This window comes from Panthera tigris, chromosome B3 (genome assembly GCF_018350195.1).
Source record: "Panthera tigris isolate Pti1 chromosome B3, P.tigris_Pti1_mat1.1, whole genome shotgun sequence".
NCBI classification, from domain to species: Eukaryota; Metazoa; Chordata; class Mammalia; order Carnivora; family Felidae; genus Panthera; species Panthera tigris.
The window spans coordinates 34,573,689-34,595,731 of NC_056665.1; the positions used below are offsets into that span (position 1 = coordinate 34,573,689).

The following is a 22,043-nucleotide window of genomic DNA, read 5'->3' on the forward strand; positions in this document are numbered from 1 at the left end:
TATCCCATTTTAATTTGTATTTCCCTAAGGACTAATGATTTTGATTGATCGCCTTTTCGTACGCTTATTGACCAGCCGAATATCCTCTTACGTGAAGTATGTATTCAAGTCTTCGGTCCATTTTAAAGTCCGATTGCTTAACTTTCTTAATGATCACTACAGGGTTTTTTTAACATGACCCTTTTGTCAAATATATTACGGTCAATATGCTCACCTGTTTAGGGCATATCTTTTCGCTCTTTTTTTTTTTTATGGTGTATTTTCATAAACAAAAGTCATCGATTCCAGGGTAGCTCAATTCTTTTGGTGTCTTGTTTGAGAAACTGCCAGTGCAACTCATACAGATATATATTTTTTTAAGTTTATTTATTTTGAGAGAGAGAGAGAGAACACAAGCAGGGTTGGGTCAGAGATAAGGAGAGACAGAATCCCGAGCAGACTCTACGCCATCAGCACAGAGCCCGACGTGGGGCTTGAATCCACGAACGGCGAGATCATGACCTGAGCCGAAGTCAGACACTCAACCAACTGAGCCACCCAGGTGCCCCTAATGTAGATATTTTCATGTTTCCTTCTAAAAACATTATGATTTTTTCCTTTCTTCTCCTTGAATACAGCTGCAACGGTATGAGAAACGTTACACAGCTCAACTTCTTTTTGCCCTTCTATCGCCTTTCTGTTCAACATCCAATCGTATGATACTGTCTAGAGGCAATTTGAAGGCATTGGCTGCACATCTTACTACATTAAGAGTAGGTCCTAAACCCATTACAAGGTCCCCTGCTGTTCACCTTGTGACTTGCTAATCAGTTAGCAAAACAAATATTTTACTTCACCCTTACTTCATTCTACAGTGTCTCTGTTCTTTTTGTTTGAAAGGTTCTATAAATAACAGGTTGAAGAGCTGGGGGCCCCAGGGGTGAGCTTTTATTTCCTTCTAGTTTTTCATTGTTTTCTAAATTCTTTACAATACACGTGCATACTTTTAATTTAAAAAGTAAACTTAAAAAAAAAACTCATTGAGCAGTTGTGAGTTAGGTATACGTATGTTTTTTCACTTGTAGGAAAAAACATGTTTCGCAGCTCTTTCCTAAACAGATGACGTTGACTATACATATTACGACTTAGAAAAGCAACTTGCTCAGTCAGTGTCTGTTGGGAAGACAGTAAAACAGTTTCATTAGCTTAAAAGCTTTCTACAATCTACACAGTTTCCCTTATTAATAACATATGATTTTGATTAAAATCTCGGTCAAGTTTTTTTTTTCCCTGCTCTTGGTCTTACCTTATCTGCAAATGAAGCCACAGAAAGTTTTAAAAATATAATCATTTGCCAAGGGTCATTAACAATTACCAAGAGTAGAGGTTGAGCAATCCTTTGTGATAGTGTCCTTGTTGCAGGAGGAAGAGGAAGACAGCTGGATAGAAATACCTGGGGGCACCTGGGTGGCTCAGTCAGTTAAGCGTCTGACTTCGGCTCAGATCACGATCTCATGGTTCATGAGTTCAAGCCCTGCATTGGGCTCTGTGCTGACAGCTCAGAGCCTGGAGCCTGTTTCGGATTCTGTATCTCCCTCTTCTCTCTGCCCCTCCCCTGCTCGTGCTCTGTCTCTCTTTCTCTCTTTCAAAAATAAATAAACATTAAAATATTAAAAAAAAAAAAAAAGTACCTGAAAAGGGTTACTTACACTCTGCCCCAGTGTCTGCTTTTCCCGCACTGTTGTGGGACAATTTTTACAGAGATGTATCCAGTCACCCGAGCCGCATTTAGAAAAGCATAGTTTACTTGACAGCATTTACAAATCATGTCTTTTCCTCAGAATAACTTACACTGCAGAAATGCTTCCATATGCTAAAGTTGGACATGCTATTGTAATGAAGAAGAGAGATGTCTTTAAGCGGGTAGTTTTCACATACATACTAAACTGCATCATGCACAAATTAGTAATGCTGTCCCTTAAGAGTTTACCATAAATGGTTTTCTAATTCTTTCTGCCGTTCTCTGCCACAGACTGGGAGTGGATTTTGCCACAAAACAATGGGCCAGCAGGACATCAATTATGATTTATCTCAGCAACGAAAGCAATTTGATAGCAATCATAATTCCTACGTTTTAATGAAAAAATACACTTGTTTCTCAAATCTTTCGTGTTCCTTAAGAGTTCCAGGAGGAGACAACCTCCAAATTCAAATTCCAAAACACGTATACTTGTAGTTATCTCCTCTCTATCAGACTTTAGAGTGGTGGTCTGCAAAGTGGGAACCATGGCCCAAATCCAGCTAACCACCTGTTTTTATAAATAAAGCTTTATTGGAACAGAGTTATGCACATTCAGTTACCTATGGTCTATGGCCGCCTTTGTGCTGCAAAAGCAGAGTTGAGCAGTTATGACGGTAACTTTGTACCCCAGAAAGCCCAACATACTCACAACTGGTCCTTTATAGGAAAAAAAAAATTCTGACCCCTGTTTTAATAAGTACCTTCTTATTTCTCACACTGCAGAAATAAACGGATGCTACCATTGCCAGCACTGCTGCCAGGATTTTTAGGACATAGGCAGGATGACAGTCACAGCCCCACAAAGCTTTGATAAGACACCAAGAAGAAATTCAACACCCAAGAAAGCATTGAATCTTTTCTTTAGGGTGGATGACAATGACCTTGGCAGCCAAAATGCATATAATTATATTTGAGAACTGTCCTAAAATGTATGTTCTCCAAGTAATCTATAAATGATTCTAAAAAAATTTTTTTTTAATCTTTCTACTACAAAGTTCTTAAGAATATTTTGAGGCGGTACTATATGCCAAGATGGGATACTTTTCACTCAATTTTAAAATGCAACATTCCAGGGGCGCCTGGGTGGCTCAGTCGGTTAAGCGTCCAACTGCAGCTCAGGTCACGATCTCACGGTCCGTGAGTTCGAGCCCCGCGGCGGGCTCTGGGCTGACGGCTCGGAGCCTGGAGCCTGCTTCCGATTCTGTGTCTCCCTCTCTCTCTGCCCCTCCCCTGTTCATGCTCTGTCTCTCTCTGTCTCAAAAATAAATAAAAACGTTAAAAAAAATTTTTTAATAAAAAAATAAATAAAATGCAACATTCCAAAGCAACTCATAAACCTTTTTTTTTTTTCATTTCCCAGAGCAAGTACTTTAAGAAAAATGAAGGCAATACTGATTTGTGAACCTTTTGTTCAGGTACGCACAGGCAAATGTGCACATGCGCTCCCTCTCTTGCTCTCTCTCTCATCAGGCTAACTTGAAAAATTGAGAGAAATAGCAAAGTAAATTGACCATTCATAAAATATTTTCAGTTGTGATGGTCTGTTTTAGCAACAACAACAACAAAACACCGGAAAATTGATTCAACTATTAGAATTAATAGCCCTGACAGTTCCAAACAGTAATAAATAATATAACTTAATAATGAAAAGACAGTTGTCTTAGTCCATTCCAGCTGCTATAACAAAAATACCATAGACTCAGTGGCTTATGAACAATGCACATTTAGTTGTCACAGTCCTGGAGGCTAGGATGTCTGAGATTAAGGGGCCGGCGGATTTGGTGTCTAGGAGAGCTCATTTCCTGGTTCATGACAGCAGGTAGGAGGGCTCATTTCCTGGTTCGTGACAGCAAGTTTCTCACTGTGTCTCCACCTAGCAGAAGGGGCAAGAGATCTCTCTGGGATCTCTTTTATAAGGGACTAATCGTCTTAGGACTGAATCACCTCCCAAAGGCCCCACCTCCAAATACCATCACACTGGGGATTCAGTTTCAACGTATGAATTTGGCGGGGGGGAGGGGGGACACATTCAGTCTATTGTATTCCATCCTGGTCCTCCAAAATTCATGTCTTTCTTGTATGCAAGACATCTTGTATGCATCGTCCAAATAGCCCCCAAATTCGTAACCAGTTCCAGCATCAACTTTGAAGTCTAGGTCCAGTCCTATCTAAATATCAACCTAAATCAGATATGAGCGAGGCTCAGGTATGATTTGTCCTGAGGCAGTCTGCTCTCCAACTGTGAACCTGCGAAGTCAGGCATGTTATGTGCTCCTGAAATACAACAGTGAGACAGGCACAGGACAGGCATTCTCATTCCAGATGGGAGAAAGAAGAAAGGAGAAAAGACGGACAAAGCCTAAGCAAGTCCAAAACCCAAGGAGGCAAATTCCATTAGACCTTAAGCCTCAAGAATAATCCTCTTTGCCTTGATACTCTGCTCTCCAGACTCAGTGGGGCAGTGCTCCTGCCCAAGCTTTGCTGGGCTAGGTTGAGGCCCCTACAGCTTTGGGCAGCCCTGTCCCCACAGTGGCTCTCCAGGGTTAACACCTGGGACCATGGCTTTGCTGGGAGGCCTTGTCCTTTGAAATCAAGATGGAGGCAGCCATGCCCCCAAGCTCTGCCAGGCACAGCCCACGCCTTACCGGGCGCTGGAACAGCACCTGGGGCAGCCAAGGAAAGAGTGCTGGCAAGTGAGGTGGTCCAGGGAGAGTCAGGCACAAGCAAAGCCTTCTTTGCATTCTTCCATTGTCTTGGAAAATGGTTCCTGGCTTCTTTGAGATGGCTGACTAATCCCCCTATCAGTCGTCTCTTGGCCACACCCTACGTGTTCTCTCCTGAGGACTTTCTCATTCTCTTCAATACGCATACGGATACGCTCAGAATTTTCCAAATCTTTAAGTTCTGTGCTCTGCTTCTTTCCGATTAACAATTCCAACTTTGAGCCGTTTCTCTTTTTTCACATTTTACTAGAAGCAGTCGAGACAAACCAGGCCACTCCTTCAACCCTTGGCTTCAAAATCGCTTCAGCTAAATCTCTAATTTCATCCCTTGCAAGTTCTACCTTCCACAAAACACTAGAACCCGAACACAACTTCTTTCAAGTGTTTGGCCACTTTGTAACCGGCACGGCCTGTCCTGCAGTTTCCAGTAACATGTTCCTCACTTCGGTCTGAGGCCCCATCCTTCACTAACCACATTCCACCATCTTTCTGTTCAGGATCTCTGTTCTCTGAGCAGAGTGAGGCTTTCTCTACAGCCCTCCTCTTCCCTTTCTGAGCTCGTACCAGAAACACCCTTAAAAGTCCACTCATGGCCTCTTCTAGAATGCACCCCCATCTTCCAGTCTCTGCCCACAACCCAGTTCCGAAGCCACCTCACCATTTAGCCATTTGTCATAGCAGCACCCCCGCTACTCGGTGCCCATTTTTGTCTTAGTCGGTTCGAGGCTGCTACAAGAAGGTACCATAGACTGGGTGGCTGATAAACAACAGAAATGTATTTGTCACACTTCCGGAGGCTAGAAATCCAAGATCATGGTGTTTTGTTCCGGGTGGCAGACTTCTTATTGTACCCTCACGTGGCAGGCAGCAAGCTCCCTCCTGACTCTAATGAGGGCACGAACCCCATTCGTCAGGGCTCTCCCTCCCCATACCCTAAGAACCTGCCAAAGGCCCCACCTGCAAATACCATCATGTTGGATACTAGGTTTCAACATGTGAATCTGAAGGGGACGCGAACATTTAAACTATAGTAGTTGTCCTTTCTGATTTCTTGCAATTACGAATGGGGATGATGCAGTGGAGTGAGGGGGGTTTAAATCTCCAAGTGACTCTAAAAAAATGATGCTTAGAGCTCAGCCAGATTTTCTATTTGTTCCTTCAACCATTCATTCAACCAGTCAGTCATCCGACAAGTATTTTATTGAGCACCTACAACACACCAGGCTATATTCCAGGAGCCGGGAAGATGGCAGTCTCACGGAGCCGACAGCCTAGTGGGGGATACAGTACAATGCAGGATCATATCTGGCCCAGAAAAACAAAGCCAGAACATAATGCACAGACCTAAAGGAAGTTAAGCTATTCAGACGAGAACATCAAGAATCCTGCCTGAAGGGTCACATCCAGGCAAACCCTTGCACATACCTCTTGTCCGCTCCCCACCCTCCTGGACTTCCCCTATGAAACCCCTCTCTCAGGAAAGGTTCAAACCAAGTCAGTGACACTTCGATACAGATGCCTGACCCACCATTCCTCTCAGAAGTGTCTGCATTTCATGACGTGTAGACATGAGGAGTTCCTAGGCAGCAGGAAGGGATTTTAAGCACCTTCGCAGGGTCGTGCATCTGTTTCCAAGGAAACATTTATCATGCACCTGTTCTGTTGTAGGAGCAGCATTTGGCCTGTTTAGGCAGCAGTGAATAATCCATTTGCTGTGAAACACACAGAGCCTGAAGGGAAGCATGCTTGATACTCTCTGCCCCCTCCAGATGCTCTGTCCACCCTTCTCCGTCCAGCCCTGTTGCCTAGGAGGCTGGCCTCTGAGGACTGCACTGAAGGGCTTTTTTCTTTTTTGTGCGGTTCAGTTAAAGGGAGTCCCCAGCTGGAAATGGAGAAGGGGAGGAAAAGAGAGGGCCAGATCCTTATTTCTCTGCTCCCTCCCTGCCTGGCTGCTGGCTGGCAGGGGCTGTGTCCCCCTCCCAAAGATCGTGGCTCCCAATTAGGGTCCCCTCACATACCTACAGCGACAGCTTTAGCTGGAGCTCTCTCTAATCATCTCTGCACACCGCCCCTGCAGGTGCCCCTCGAAGGGGTAAAAGGTCCATGCTGGTGTTCCACCACGCCTAGATGGTAGTCTCCTCCCTGCCCTCTCCCTCGCGGCCCCATTCTCAAGGACACAGCCAGCAACAGCAGCGATGCTCTCAGATCAGACACCGACTCTGGGCACCAGCTTCATTTGTAAGCTCCAAGGCTTAGGAGGGACAGGAGAACTGGTGAACGTTCTATAAATGGTGCTTCCTCTTGAGCTTAGCGGTGACTCACCTCCAAACAGAACCAAACTCAGGGCAGTTACTGGAGTGACCCCAGCCCCTTGTGCAGAGAGGCAAAGCCTCTGAGCCGCCATGGCTTACCTTTCTGTGTTCAGTGGAGGGCTGTGGGCAGACGAGCTGGAATCCAAGCAGCAGGAGGGAACCCAGGACACTGAGAAGGAAAAACAGCAACAGGCAGGGCTGTGAGTATGTTCCAGGAAGCGGCATCCAGCTGAAGGCAGCAGCTCTGCCCCATCGCTGGAAGGGAGAGAACAGTCCAAGCCGGGCCCCGGGGACGTGACCCAGTGAAGGTGCACAGGGCCAGCAGCCTCATGGGAGGGGAGGCAGCACGGGGCTGTGGGCTCGGCCAAGGCACGGGGCAGATCTGGGATCAAACCCTCTACCACTTACCAGCAGGGTTTCTGGGTCAGGATATGTAACCTCCTGAGCCTCAGTCTCCTCCCGTGGAAGATGGGGCGACGGACACAGAGAAAGTGTTAGTGCGTGCGTGTTCCCACTGGAGCTGGTAAGGTCAGGCTGGGGCTCTGAGCCTGGCCAGGGAAGCCCCTCTCCAACACGCCCTGCTTCCCTGGGAGCCTTTCCTCTGCTCGTCCTTGGCCCTTTCGTGTCACATATGTTCTCCATGGGCAGGATTAGCTGCGTTAAGCCTGACTGTCACCAGCCCTGATTAGGACTTGTCATCAAATAAAGGGAAGGTACGAACAGGAGCCAGCTGGCCCTGAGACAGCATGGTGTGCTAGGAGAGATGACGCTTTGGATTCAAACGCATTGAGGCTGGAATCCCAGCCCCACCATCCCCATCTGGGGGATTCCGGGCAAGCCGATGTCTCTGACTCCCCACGTTCTCACCTTCTATACGGATCACGGAAGACGACAGAGGTGAAAGCGCCCACACAGTGAGTTAGTCACAGGAGACACAAGCACTGTCAGTTCATTTAAATCTCCAAAGTCCCTTGACTTGAAATCAGCCATGGCCTTGCTTTGAGCATCCCTGTAAAAAGGCCCCTTGTCCTACTTAGCTGTCTTCTGAATCCTTTTTTAAGCTTTAACCCCGAGGACAGTTAAGTGACCCAGTGGTTCTCAACCTTTTTGAGGCTTCCAACACAACTGTGAGATGTGAAACACTGCCCCCAGTCCGAGCGAAACTCACCGTGTGGAGTCACTGATGCGGACATCAAGAACCTCTCGGGACGTGGAGGTTAGGGCTGGTGGAGTTAGAGAAGAGAAAGCTCCCCACCGTCTCTAAGTATCTTCAGTTCTACGCAAAGCCCCTCTTTGTATGAAATCAGCCAGATCCTAGCAGACCACCCAGAATGCCTGTGGACAGACCGGTCAGAGACAGCAACGGGACGGGAAGCCGGGCGAAGGGATACGGAACGAGGTGTCAGATACATCCTTGTCATTGTTGTCTCAGAGTTGCAGCCAAGGCCCCAGAGCTGAGGGCCAAGAGCATTTATTACATATGTACGCACACATTTCAAAAAAGAGGGGCTGCATCGTCTATTCAGGACCAGAAAAGGAAGTGTCCCCTCTGCCCCGCCCCTGTTCCACGTTGTAGCCCCTCACCACCTCCACCTGTACAGGGAACAACTGAAGACTGAGACAAGTTTGCCCTGCGTGGATTTCTTCGAATATTTACACAGAAGTGCTGAGCACAGCCCCCTACTCTCCTCCTGTAGGAGAGGAAAACCTGGGGCTCTCTCCCAAGCCAAACAAGGAGGACTACCATTTAGAGAGCTTTATCTGAGACCCCAAGTTCAGGTTATAAGGACTGGTGCCAGATTCTCCCCCAAAACCTAGCTGGGGTGTCTAGGAGGGCAGAGTGGACAGAGTGGGCTGGAAGGGGAACAGCCCGTATTTCTACAGCAAGCAGGGCCAGAAGATGCGGGCTTTTTCCCATCAACTGTATACAGGTGTACAATGTGTATACAGGTTGCCTAGAAAGGAGCTCATCGAAGGCTGCTTGCCGGGTTAGGCGATGATGCGTGGCGGGTACCTGTGGAGTACAGGAGCTAGGAGGAGGGTCATAAGGGGATGTGCAGCAGGCGACCCCCAAGTGAGGACGAAGTCCTCCAAAGGACCAGCCCTGAGAGAGGAGACATCTGCCGACCTGAGGGCAGCAACACCAGATCGCCAAGGGCACCGAGCCCATGGAAAACCTTGGCCCCCTACGTCTCCCTGGCTCCACCCAGGAGCCTCTAACAATGGCAGAGGGAGGGGCTGGGAAGAGAGCTGGGCATGTGGTGTGAAGAAACCAGCCACGCCCCCTCTTCCTGCGACAGGTGTCTGAGGCCCCTCTGCGGAGAGGAGAGACTCTGCGGGAGGAAAGATATTACCAATCAATGAGAGACTGAAATTCTTCAAGCTGACTAGACTTCCTTTATAACGTAGCATATCTATACACAAAATCTTTTCAAGCAGGGTGTCTATCCAGAAAAATAGGGTATGAAATCAGTCGCAAAGAGAATCAAAGAGTTGGTTTACGACATGCTTGAGGATCTAGGCCAGGGCTGTCCAACGGAATTTTCTACAATGATGGAAGTGTTCTCTTTCTGCACTAGCCAACGCACAGGTACAGGGATCTGTGCTGTTCCGCAGGCACACGGGGAGCTGGTGGTGCAGGTCTAGGTGGTGAAGTTACTCACGTCGTAGATTCATACCAAAAACTACTGAAGGAAAACTAGAGCTAAAGCTTCTAAAAGAACGGCCGTTGGACCAATGAAGCCATCCCCTCCCACACATACACACAACTTTTCTGGGCTTTGTGATACTTGAAAACGACACTGCTCATTAACCTGCACCCAACCAGAAAACTGCCCAAGAGGTCCTCCCGCCACAAGGCAGGGGCATCTAAAAAATGGGTGTGAACACGCTGGAAGGAAGAGAACAGGTATTTTCTAGCTACATCCTTAGTGGATCCAGTTTGTCCTCCAAACCAAGGAACACGCGCGTCACGATGAGGGAGTCCCCGCTCCTTAGTTACACAACCTTGGCCAAATCATCCCCATACCTGTTTCCTCATTGGGAAAATGGGAATAATATGACCCGCCCCGTCCACCTCAAATGAGCCACTGCCTGTCATGAACTCGCACCTGCAACCCTGAATCGTAGTAACATGTTCTGGCACTGTTTACTCGTTTAAAAAAGAAAACCAGATGGGCGTGGTTTTGTTAAAAACAAAAACAAAAACAAACAACAGCTCCATAAATGTGTTACACCTCAGCCCAAGCCACATATTTGCGATGCAGTCGGGAGCCCTTCTGCATAACGACTCATCCCAGGCTGCCCTTCCCCGACTTAGAGGAGGGAAGATTCTGGGTCATTCCAAGACGCCTGGTCAACTCTACTCCCAGATACTTCTACAGCTCGTTCCCTCCCCTCTTTCGGGTGTCTGCCCAAAGCTGTCCCTTCTCCATAACGCCCTCCCAGCCTGTACGGAAGAACCTTATTTTTCTCCACAGCACTGACTATCGCACAGACTGCATCTTCATTCCTTGAAATCTCCCTCTCCACCCACTAGAACAGAGGCTCCGTGAGATCAGGCAGTTGATTTTGTCACTCCTTTACCCCCCGGCATCTAGCAGAGTGTCTTCTATACAGAAAAAGCTTAATTTAGCGAGTTGACGAATGATGTCACATCATCTTGACAACCTATGAAATCTCAAGATAGATGGAAATAGTGTGAATTAACATATTCAAAAATGCCCAAAGTCACTTCGGAAGGTTTTAGAAGGTATCCTATGAAGGCTTTATAAAAATCAGCCGTGCTTTTGAATTTCCACGTGATGCCCCCCAAATTTACTCTCCTAGGATCGACACGAGGTATGGCAGCAAAATGTTTGCCAGTGCCTCTTGGTGTAAAAATGCAACTCAAATTATATTTAGATGTTCAAATACTTCTTTTCTTCATTGAGCTGGGTCCTCGTGAAGTTAAATACATAGGGGTACCCAATAAAATTCATTCTGGAATAAAATCTTAGTTATTAAATGGGCTCTGCTCTGAATGGAATAGAATAAATTCCCCCAGAGGGGAAATTATTCTTTGGGCTGTAATAACAGCAGCCAGAGCAATATATTACCCCAGAGGCCAGATGAAACTCTGCCAAGGGCTGGAAGTTTCCCACCCATGCTCAGTAGGCTCTGTTTTAGGATACCCCACCCTGCTCACACATACCTATCTAATTGGTAGTCCATAGCTGTGCCCACACCGCTTCAAAACACCAACGATCTAGCCCAAATCCTTGTTCCTCCTGACCCAATTCAAAATTAACGTCTGGGGAATGGGACAGCATGTGTATGTCTGTGTGTGTGCAACTCGTGTGTTATTTCACTTTGATAGTTTGCTTTGGCAGACTGCTCCACGCTTGCAACGTTTTGACAGATTGAAGGCTACCAGGGCCTTTGGCAAACAAATCATACACTCCCCTCCAAGCGGCGGGGGAAGCCACATTCCTACCAAGACTTTCTGATTCACCTTGCAGTAGAAACAACCCAACCTTGCACACCAAAGCACACAGGGGGAAAAAAAATGCCATCTACCCAGTGTCGTTGTAGATTTTAAACACTCCATCATTTCATTTCCTCCTGTAGAAAATAATACTCATTGAAATTCAGTACAAGATTTACATCATGGAACCAGGGCTCTGCTCTGGGCTTCTGGATTTTCCTTGGCCAACCGCTCCCCAACCTCCACATCAACCATCCTCAACTCCAGGGAGGATGGATCATGTCACAACCACTGTGTTCCTAGGATTACCTCAATGAACTCAACACCACTTGAGCATATCAAGTAACAAAACAAGGAAAACAGGGGTGGGGGGAAACCCACCTTACTTCTTTTCTTCTTCAGTTAATACAACCCAAGAGATATTTGGGGAGCAGTTGGGAAACTAATAAAATTATACTGACCTTAGCAAAAGAGAGCCAAAATCTTAGCACTGAAGTGAAATCTCTACCTACTGCTCTCTGGAGCTGAAAAAGTTTTGCTAAGCATGCATTTCACCAGCTTAACCCTCTGCCTTTCTCTGACAGCAGTTAAGAGTAAAGGCAGCAAGAGAGGGAGACAGGTGACAAATGACATTCGACCATGAAGACTTGATGGCTATCCATGATCTCAACGCTTACGAGTATTATTTCATGGAATCTCCACAAACATCCCGCCAGATGCTTTCGTTATATTCACTCTCCAGGTGAGGAAATTGAGGCACAGAGAGGCGAAGTCATTTATCGAAGGGCACACACACCTAAGTGGCAAAGGCTGATTTCAAAGCCAGCAGTCAGACCCTTGGCCTGGACCCTTAACCACCGTGCTCTGGGGCCTCATTAACACAACACACCTTTAAACCAAGCATTTGCATTTCATCACATCAATTTTCTTCCCCGTTCTTACGAGGCTGTGGCTTCACACATCTGTTTCACTTTCTGTCATGCTTGCAAAAATAATCAGAAAGTAAGTACATGTGATAAAACCTGGTTTATCCAGCCTCACAAGAGAACATTCTAAGGTTTAAAATAATGGAAGCCGACCATTTCAATCCCAAACTTACAAAAATGCACTCTATTTATTTTCCTGATTTCTTATACGGAGTATACTGAGCGTTAAGTAACCTTTTTTAGATGGCTCAGAATCGCCAGCATGATTATCAAGCCATCTGTGGAGCACAAGGTGGTGGCCTTGGAGCTGAGGAGGTTGAAAGGCCCAGACGCCTGGGATTCTCTGAACCCCCAGCCTGCCCTTCGCTGTCTCCTGCCAGCCATCAGGCATCGCTTGCTGTGCTGTGGACAAGCCTGTGCCCTCTCAACTCGGCTTCCTTTAGGTAGGCCTCGGCCTCAGAACCAAGCTGAACCCAAAGTAAGACCAACAGGCTCGGCGCAAGGGCCTGCCTACCTTTCGTGGGGTGAATGTTTCCAATTTAGAGCATGGATTTACAGACACCTATTGTATGTATATTGGTTTTTATTGCTGATTTCCAGGTTCTCAACCCTTGCGGCCATTTGTGTTCTCTGGACCAGGGCCTCTGGCAAAGTGAGGTGTCTGTCACGGCACAGCTCTTTAAGACCCATCATCCGTTGGTAACTTCCCCTCCTCAATGGCAGATTTCTCAAGGAAATGGTTTCTGATCCATCTTTGCAGCTAGTTGACAATCAGCAGAGCTCTGGTCCCATCTCAGGACCAATGAATAGCGAGTGAATGAAAGAATTGGGAGGATGGAATGAAGTGAGAGAGAAAGAAGAACCAGAGGGAGGGAAGAATGATGGCTCACAAAAGAGGTGCAAAGAGCTCCTGTCATAACACTCCAGCAATGAAGTGTTTTCTAAGTGCATCTCAGAATCTCTGTTGGGAATATAAAAGAACAGGAAAAAGGAAGACAATCCTAAATTAGCAAGATTTCCACATGTTGGCAGTTACGGGTTCCGGTCCCGGCAGGGGTGGGGGTCAATGTTAACCTGAAGCCTATAAATCCACTTGGGTCCATAAGGAATGGGTAGCTGGCAGCCCAGTGATCACACCTTGACTCCACTGGATGCTTTTGGGTACAGAATGTTCTAGTAAATCCCACAGTCAAGTACTGAGTGATGAGGACATGCTCCAGGTGCAGGGCCGTGCCAGGCATAAAGAAAAATCAATACTGTCTGAATGCCTGCCATCATTTTATAGGTAGGGGTTTGCCAGGGCAGTCCTCCAAAAAACGATTTTATTTCCTCTTAGCCTCGCTGCCTACCATTCAGATGGCTCTCCTACCAGGCTTCCCCTAAAAGATTCCAGCAGGCTCTTCCCCGGCATACTCGTACTGTTCTGCTCCCACCAGAGGAGTTGTCTTCATACAGGGTCAACTGTGTTCCCAAACCTGTGTGTGCCCGTTGCTTTGGAATCACATGAAAATATCCGAATAGTACACAAACCCATGACATAGAGCGCAAAAAGAAGGAGTCGTTGTTAGTTGTTTCTACGAAAATGAAGCTGAATGCTTTGGAAAGACTCAGTAAAGGCAAGTAGCCAAGAAAAAAAAAAAAACTATTGGCAAATTAGGTGTGGATGAGACAACTGTAAATGATTAGGGGCAAAAATAATAAAATCTAGAATCATCTGAACTCAGATTGCTTTGCAAATGTCTTTAAATTCTCACTCCACGTTAAAGTAACCCAAATGGAAACCTTAGATAATGTTTATGGGTGTGGTTTGTGCAAGAAGGACAATCAGGGGTTCATGCTCAAAGAAAAGTCCTTGGCCCCGTATCAAAAAATAGTGAGTGAATGTACATGTGTTTTAAGTTAAAAATAAACTGTTAAAGGTGTGTGTGTATCATTTGTATGATTTGCTGCTTTAACCTGCTTTTGTAATTAGCTAACAATCCTCATCAGGAAAGAAAAACTTTCTACTTTCTTTCTTTTACCCAAAAGATCATTATCAACTCATTCATTCAATATTCAACAAATGTTCATTAAGTATTAACTGGGTAGTGGTTTAGATGTGGGCTACACAAAGTCTGTCCTGCTCTATTAACATGATGTTTTTTTTTTAATTTTTTTAATGTTTATTTATTTTTGAGAGAGAGAGCGAGCATGAGTTGGGTAGGGGGCAGAGAGAGAGAGAGACACAGAATCAGAAGCAGGCTCCAGGCTCCGAGCTAGCAGCACAGAGCCCAACACTGGGCTCGAACTCACGAGCTGTGAGATCATGACCCGAGCCGAAGTCGGACGCTTAACCAACTGAGCCACCCAGGTGCCCCAAACACAATTAAGTTTAACACTAATAATCCAAACCTGACCCCTCCTCCTCTCTTTCCTCCCTCCTTCCTCTACCCTCCTCCTCCCCCTCCCCCTCCTTTCCCCCTTTCTCCTTCCCTTTTTTTCTCCTCCTCCACCACATTTCTTAGTCACTGGCACAGGGACACTGATTGAGCCCATGATCCTTCCCAATGACCACATAGTCCTCCACCCCTGAGGGGAGTCTCCGTTTTCACTGATGGATCATATCTCAAATATCACTATTTTGGTCATCCTCTTTCTTACACACACAGACACATCTTCTCAACACGCTTCTTTTTTCCTTTCTGTATTCGGGATCTTTTTCAGTTGCCCCAAGAACAGCCACCTCTCTCTTTCTCATTTCCTCCGTCCCTTCTGGCTGTATTTCTGAGCGAAGCAGCTGACAGGCATTACAGTAATATTACTGTACTGAAGTGTGTATGAAGGCAAAGAAAAGCCTTACGTTGCAGAAGACTAAAACCAGACACTTGACCTAGGGCCACCAACCTGTAAACCCCTTAAAATGATCCCGATTCCACTTCACAAGACCTGTAAAAATCACCATCTACCTCTGTAATCTAATTACGTCTGTATTTCTTCAAACCCTACTCTTCAAAAATAAGGATCACCTAGTCAGCTTTATTTTCTGCCAATTTAACCACTTGTCTGGCATTTTCAACCACTGTGTTTTCCTTTCAAACATAAACACTGTCAACTATACTGAGGCATAGTACGAGGTACAAAATGAGCCCCCGACCATGCAGACCGGCTCTAAATAGATTTTGTTGGCTGGCCATGATTCGTAGCCATCACCACCTGTTATACTAATTCTAGCAGGAAACTGGGTTTGCTTCCGCTCAATCATTGAACAAACACATAGGCTGTAACTGTCATTTAAAAAAAAAAAAGTGTACCATTTGGAGCAAGACTTTAAGAAATATATACACTTTGGTATCACTTAGTGTCTTTTCCTCTGTTAACCTGTAACAGGACAAAGACTTCCTAATGTAGCCTTGACTAATCCTTTGGTCCAAATGGATTTTTCCCTTGCCCTGAACGTTGGGTGGCCTCCAGGCTTGCCCAACGTTCAAAGACAACTCGCTAACCAGCTCCATCAAGAGTTAAAACTTTCGTGTTTTTTCTGCTGTGGGGTTTAACAGCGATTCTTTTTATTACTGCAGACATTGAGCAAGGCAGAGATACTCTTGCTATGCTAATACTCCAGGCTTTTTGGTCTTTTTCAATGAGGGGGAAGCTGGCTTTCTGCTTCTCTGTGGCTTGGCAAAAACTGGGGAGGGATTTTTAAACTAAATCTCTGCGTATCAGAATTGTGAATCCCCTTCAGTGTTTTTTCCTCTCAGGGATTTTCTTGGCAGCTGACTTCTAATCTGGACCTGTTGCCCTATAGGTAGAGAAATCTTCCAGCTTTTCCAATTGATCTTTATGCATTTGGTTGCCTTTATAAATATTTTTTTTTAAAAACCTTAAAATTTGTGTGTGTGTGTGTGTGTGTGTGTGTGATCTACTAATGTTATCAAAGACTTCTAGCTCTTAAAGTAAACATAGCCCTTTCCCCAGAACATTTTCTAAAGCATTAAAACAAAAGTCATTCTAGGTTTTTTTCAGATTAAAATAGATTTATAAGGCCCTTGAAACAGAATGCAAAACGGTTTATGAGTTTTAATGCAAAACCTGGCTTATGAAGAAGGAGACTTCATGGAATCTGCAGCTGAGCTCTTGCAAAGAATCACCCATCCTCAGAGCCCACATTTTCTCTCCCCAACTCCATTCAGCACAACTCTTGAAGAAACGTCCTGCTCAGTAGGCCTGTTTAAACAGCCACTTCAGGGGCGCCTGGTTGCCTCAGTGGGTTAAGCTTTCGACTTCAGCTCAGGTCATGATCTCACGGTTCGTGAGTTGGAGCCCCACATTGGGCTCTGTACTAACAGCTCAGAGCCTGGAGCCTGCCTCAGACTCTGTCTCCCACACTTTCTGCCCCTACCCTGCTCACACTCTGTCTCTCTCTCTCTCTCTCTCTCTCTAGAGAATAAAATAAACATTAAAAAAAAAACCTTATAAATAAATAAAATTAAACTAAATTAAATTAAAATAAAATAAACAACCCTTTCAGAAGGACCCTAATCCTGGAGACCTGTCAAGACTTCCAGAGTTCAATCCCAAGGGTAGCAAGGCCACATCTAGCTTTCAACTACTCCCACCCTGCTCATTTCCAACCATGGGCAATTTCTCTGAAATAACGCCCAGCCTGGAGGTGAGCCTCCCCTGGAAGGGAGATGGCTTCCAACCACCAATCAGATTAGGAGAGGTCAACTGTTTTCACAGAGGCATCAATGAAAATTCCAAAATCCCATCAAGGAAAAAACTTGGGGAGTTCTCCCAAGCAATGGCCTTCCTCGGGCAGCCTGGGTGGCCACATTTTTAAGGGTCCTCAGGACCTGTAGAGGCCTTTCTGCTGCTGGCCAGGCTCCCACTTGGGTACCACATGGCAAACCCACCTTTGGTCATCCTTTGCTGCCCTTTTCAATCCAGTTCAATACGAAACTGTGGCTTCCACTTCTCTGTCCCCCATTGGGGTCCTGGTGCTCAAATATGCTGTGGTTCTGAAGTGACCCAGTGGCCCAAGTGCACTTCTCACTCCCCTGTGGTTGTACAGCATTATTTTGGAGTTTTCACAAACACGATGCATAGCTCATGTCTTGAAATATCTTTTAAATCTATTTTTTAAACTATGGTTTAAAAATGCAAACCTGCTAATTTAGGTTAGTTATCAAATACTATCCCTGAGCAGATGTGGGCTGCCCTGTTAACAGTTGGATTTTGCAGAGACCTCAGAATGGAGCTTTTCCTGACTTCGGTCTGACTGTGACACGCTTGTGAATGACACTAATGAAGAAGGCTGTAGCTCTGCACGGGTCTTTGGACTTCAGGCCTGCACATGTCTGTTCATGTAAAATTATACAAGCAACTACAGACTAGGGCGTGCGCACACGCACACACACGCGCGCACACACACACACACACACACACACACACACACTCCACTCCACTCAATTAAATGCCAGGCATTGGCCTAAGAGCATCTGCCTAGCAAATGCTCTAGCCCTGGTTGGGCAATCACATGTGGCACCACCATAATAACATATTATAAGCCATTTTGCTTTTTATTGTAAGTTCTGAGCATTCAGGGCTAATGTATAGTTACAAAAGAAAAAAAAGTACAAGATATCCTTAGTGATTCAACTTTTAAATAAAAAATTCTTCCTTCCCCGCTTTCTAGATTCTGAGTCTACTTATTTAAAGAGCATCTTGAGATTGCAAGATGAACTTCCTTCAGGAACTGCAATTACTTACCTTGTGGATCAAGATTTTCTTAATTTTTTTTTAATGTTTATTTAGTTTTCAGAGAGAGAAAGAGAGACAGAGCGTGAGCAGGGGAGGGGCAGAGAGAGAGGGAGACACAGAATCTGAAGCAGGCTCCAGGTCTGAGCTGTCAGCACAGAGCCTGACACAGGGCTCAGACTCACGGACCTCGAGACCATGACCTGAGCCAAAGTTGGACGCTTAACCGACTGAGCCACCCAGGCGCCCCAAGATTTTTTTTTAATGTTTTAATGTTTATTTATCTTTGAGTGAGAGAGACAGAGTGCGAGTGGGAGAGGGGCAGAGAGAGAGAGAGAGGGAGACACAGACTCCAAAGCAGGCTCCAGGCTCTGAGCTGTCAGCACAGAGCCTGACACGGGGCTGGAACTCACAGACCTCGCGATCATGACCTGAGCTAAAGTCGGACGCTTAACCGACTGAGCCACCCAGGTGCCCCAAGGCGCTCCAAGATTTTCTTAATGCTACACAGCTAAAGCAAGTGCAAAATAAGCTAGATGCTACGGCTGATGTACAAGCCATCATCCATAAATCCCGATTCCAAATTTTGGTGTTTATCAACACAGACTCACCGATCTCATAATATGTAAATATTACAAATCCAAACCGAGGAAACAAATTTAGCTTAATCAAACACTACCGTTAACCATTTTGCATATTGTGTTGTTACAGAGCATTTGGACCGAAGAAGTTTTCAAAGGGTCTATCGGGATCAAATAAAACACGCAGGTGAAGGTCACAGATGTTTTGAGCGGAAGGAACCAGAGATGTCCCTTTTTAAGTACACTGGATCAATTAAGTCCAAGCCAGAGGATAAAATTGGCGTAAGTTCTTCAGGTAATTCCATTGGGCAGCCAGGCTAAATATCCACGCATCCAGGAACGTCTTTATTTAAAAATAAGAATCTGAACCCCAGAGGTCTCCCAGGAACTAGCAGAACACGGGGTTGAACCCAAGTCACTTGGATCTCAGTCCGAGCACCTCCTCCCACAGCACACTACTCGCTAGGCCTCCAGGGCTCTTGTGAATAGCGGACTTATTATACACATGCACGTAGTATATCAACAATATCACTGATGTGCAGACCCTCAAGGCTAGTTACTATAGAGACTGTAGAGTAAATGCAAATATCGAATTTCCTGTTTTCCTGTTGTCTTTTGAAAAGGTTCTCCACTTACCTGAGAGACCGCATGAGATAAGAAACCATGATGCTGGGCGTCCCGGAAGAAGCAAGGGCTCCTCTGAGATGTTACCAGTTTTCCGCAGATGGGAGTGATGTTCAACTCCTACGGGAGGAACGACAATACTAACTTTAGCATCATTTGCTTAAGAAGATCCTGGAGTCTAAGGGGGCCGATGAAACCGGAAGCAAGCAAATGGAAGCCATTAAAATAAAAACGCCACTGTCCAGTTATGGTTACGTTTCCCAATTGAAATCCGAGTATACACGAACATGAGGTAACAGATTTATGGGACATTCAGCACAGGCATTGATCCATAAAAGATGTTCAATAAATTACTATTAGTATGATTATCTCAGACTGGCTAATATCAGAGTCGGCATTAGGCAACCCTACGTTGGAAATCTAGCTCCATCTATTAAAGGCTACATGACCATAGGAAAGTCACTTCGCCTCTGTGTGTTTTGGTTCTGCCAACTGTACATTTAGGGGTAAAAATACCGCCTAACGGGACGCCTGGGTGGTTCAGTCGGTTAAGCGTCCGACTTGAGCTCAGGTCATGATCGCGAGGTCTGTGAGTTCCAGCCCCGTGTCAGCTCTGTGCTGACAGCTCAGAGCCTGGAGCCTGCTTTGGAGTCTGTGTCTCCCTCTCTCTCTCTCTCTGTCCCTCTCCCACTCGCACTCTGTCTCTCTCACTCAAAGATAAATAAACATTAAAACATTAAAAAAAAAATCTTGGGGCGCCTGGGTGGTTCAGTCGGTTAAGCGTCCAACTCTTAGTTTCGGCTCAGGTCGTGACCTCACAGTTCGTGGAATCGAGCCCCGCATCGGGCTCCGTGCTGATGGCATGGGGGATTCTCTCTTTCCCTCTTTCTCTGCCCCTCCCCTACTCATTCTCTCTCTCTCTCTCAAAATAAATAAATGCACTTTAAAAAAAAAAGAAAAAACATACTGCTTAATAATAAAAAGAAATGATGTACTGATACATGCTACATCGTCATGAACCTTGAAAACATTATCCTGAGTTAAAGAAGCCAGCCACAGGAGGCTACATATTGCACGATTCCATTTACAGGAAATGTTGGGGGTAAGCAAATCTATAGAGACAAAAAATACATGAGCGGCTGCCAGGGTCAGAAAGGTTGGGAGGGGATAAGGGGAGGTGCAAGATTTCCTCCTGGGGTGACAAAAGTGGTCTCAAATTACACTGTGCTGATGGCTGCCTGCCCAACCTGTGAATGTATTAAAAATCATTTAATTGGAGATGTTAAATCGGTGAGGTGTATGCTATGTGAATTACATCTCAATGAAACTGTTTAAAAAAATACTGCCTAAGGGATTGACACAGGTGGTGGGGATTAAGTGGCGGACATGTGCACCGGGCTTGGCCCGTGCCTGGCACCCGAGCGACACTCATCACCAAGTAGCTCTGCTGGCATTGGTGCAGGAAGAGGTCAAGCGACACCTGCAATGTGTCGTCCCAGGAAAAAGAGGAGGGTAGAACCCCCCACCTACAAAAGCACCTCTCCTCGGAAGCCCTTACTACACAGAATGTCTTAACACTGTCAAATGAACCAACGGTTTCAAAGGTAAACTATAAACAGCATCAGAAAGCCTGGGATGGGAGGTTTGGTTGGGATATAATGGAACTTGGGAAGAAAAACCACGGCCCAGTCTCCCCTCTTCCTGTACCTCCTTCTCAGGGAAAGGCAACAGATGAAGCGAGGTTTCAAGCCATGCCCAGGGGTCCGCTCTAATAAAGCCAGTTTTCCAAAATCATCGGTTTCTCCTTCCGATTTCTTTCTTAACCGGAAAAGGGGTGGAAGTGGGGATGGCGAGATAAATTATAAGGACTTAAGAAAAGACAGTGATGCGAATCAGAGCCTTCCACTTGCAGGGGAAAATAATCAAGATTTTAAAAGTTACCACCAGCCCTTTCTGGGGGCTATTAAGAAAGTAAAGCCTCTTAACTGTAATCACCCCTAATTAGCCATCAGCAACTCATGAAATTACTCATGGCATTGAAGACCCTGAAATTCTTGGGTCTCGGCCAGAAGTTACACTGAGATCCACCAGGAAGAAGGCCAACAAGCGTAAATTGGAACAGTTAAAACTCCTCTGAATCCAAGGCATTGTCTTCTTGGCCGGGCAGTGGGTCTGTATGAAGACAGAGAGTAGGACGAAATCTCTGCCAAGCTCCTAATAATGATCAACTAATCAATAATTATTTACTTATCATGAGACTCAAGAAAAGGATGAGTCAGTGGTCTCCCTTTACAATCTAGCTTAGGTGGATAAGATTCGGGGACTTGGAACTGTCAGAGGAAAGGATAGCGTTGTCTAGAACAACAGGTGAATAGTGTTATACAGAGACGCTGGGCACAAACCAAGCTAGATCAAGAGAAAAATCGCTGTAGAGGGCTGATCAGACATCGGCAAGGAAGATGGGACTTACGGTCAGCCCGTAGTCTACGCGGGTTACAAATGAGCAATCTAGAGTAGCCGGTAAAAAGTGCACACGCTGTAGCCTCAATGACCTAGGTCTGAGACCAGGGGCCTCATTTATTAAGCAGATGACTTTCGGCATTAACACTTCTGTCTTTCAATTTCCTCGGCTGTCCGGGGGGGGGGGGGGGGGGGGTGGGGGTGGGGGATACCGCTTGGAACTACCTGTAGGGTTGCTGGGAGTATTAAATATTTATCAAGATGGCGTGAACTGGGTGATAGACACACACATGCGTGCACGCACACAGCACTGTAGGCACGCTCCTCAAGGAACTTAGAGTCTAGGTGCAGAGGACTATACACTTTAAACAAACTGAAACATAAGTATAAAAATAAAATTGTTATAGGGGGCGCCTGGGTGGCTCAGTCGGTTGAG

General features: G+C 45.8%; 1 protein-coding gene across 1 annotated transcript in view; it reads right to left on the bottom strand.

The window, feature by feature from the left end:
- Positions 1–19,259, bottom strand: part of THSD4 (thrombospondin type 1 domain containing 4) — a 542,149-nt gene extending 522,890 nt beyond the window's left edge. Inside the window, exons 1-2 of the mRNA XM_042988485.1 lie at positions 19,160–19,259; positions 6,915–6,984 (exon numbers count right to left, since the gene is read on the bottom strand). Coding sequence (XP_042844419.1) covers positions 6,915–6,984; positions 19,160–19,188 — 99 coding nt within the window. The 5' untranslated portion in view covers positions 19,189–19,259. The remainder of the gene's footprint in view (positions 1–6,914; positions 6,985–19,159) is intronic.
- Positions 19,260–22,043: the final 2,784 nt, after the last annotated feature.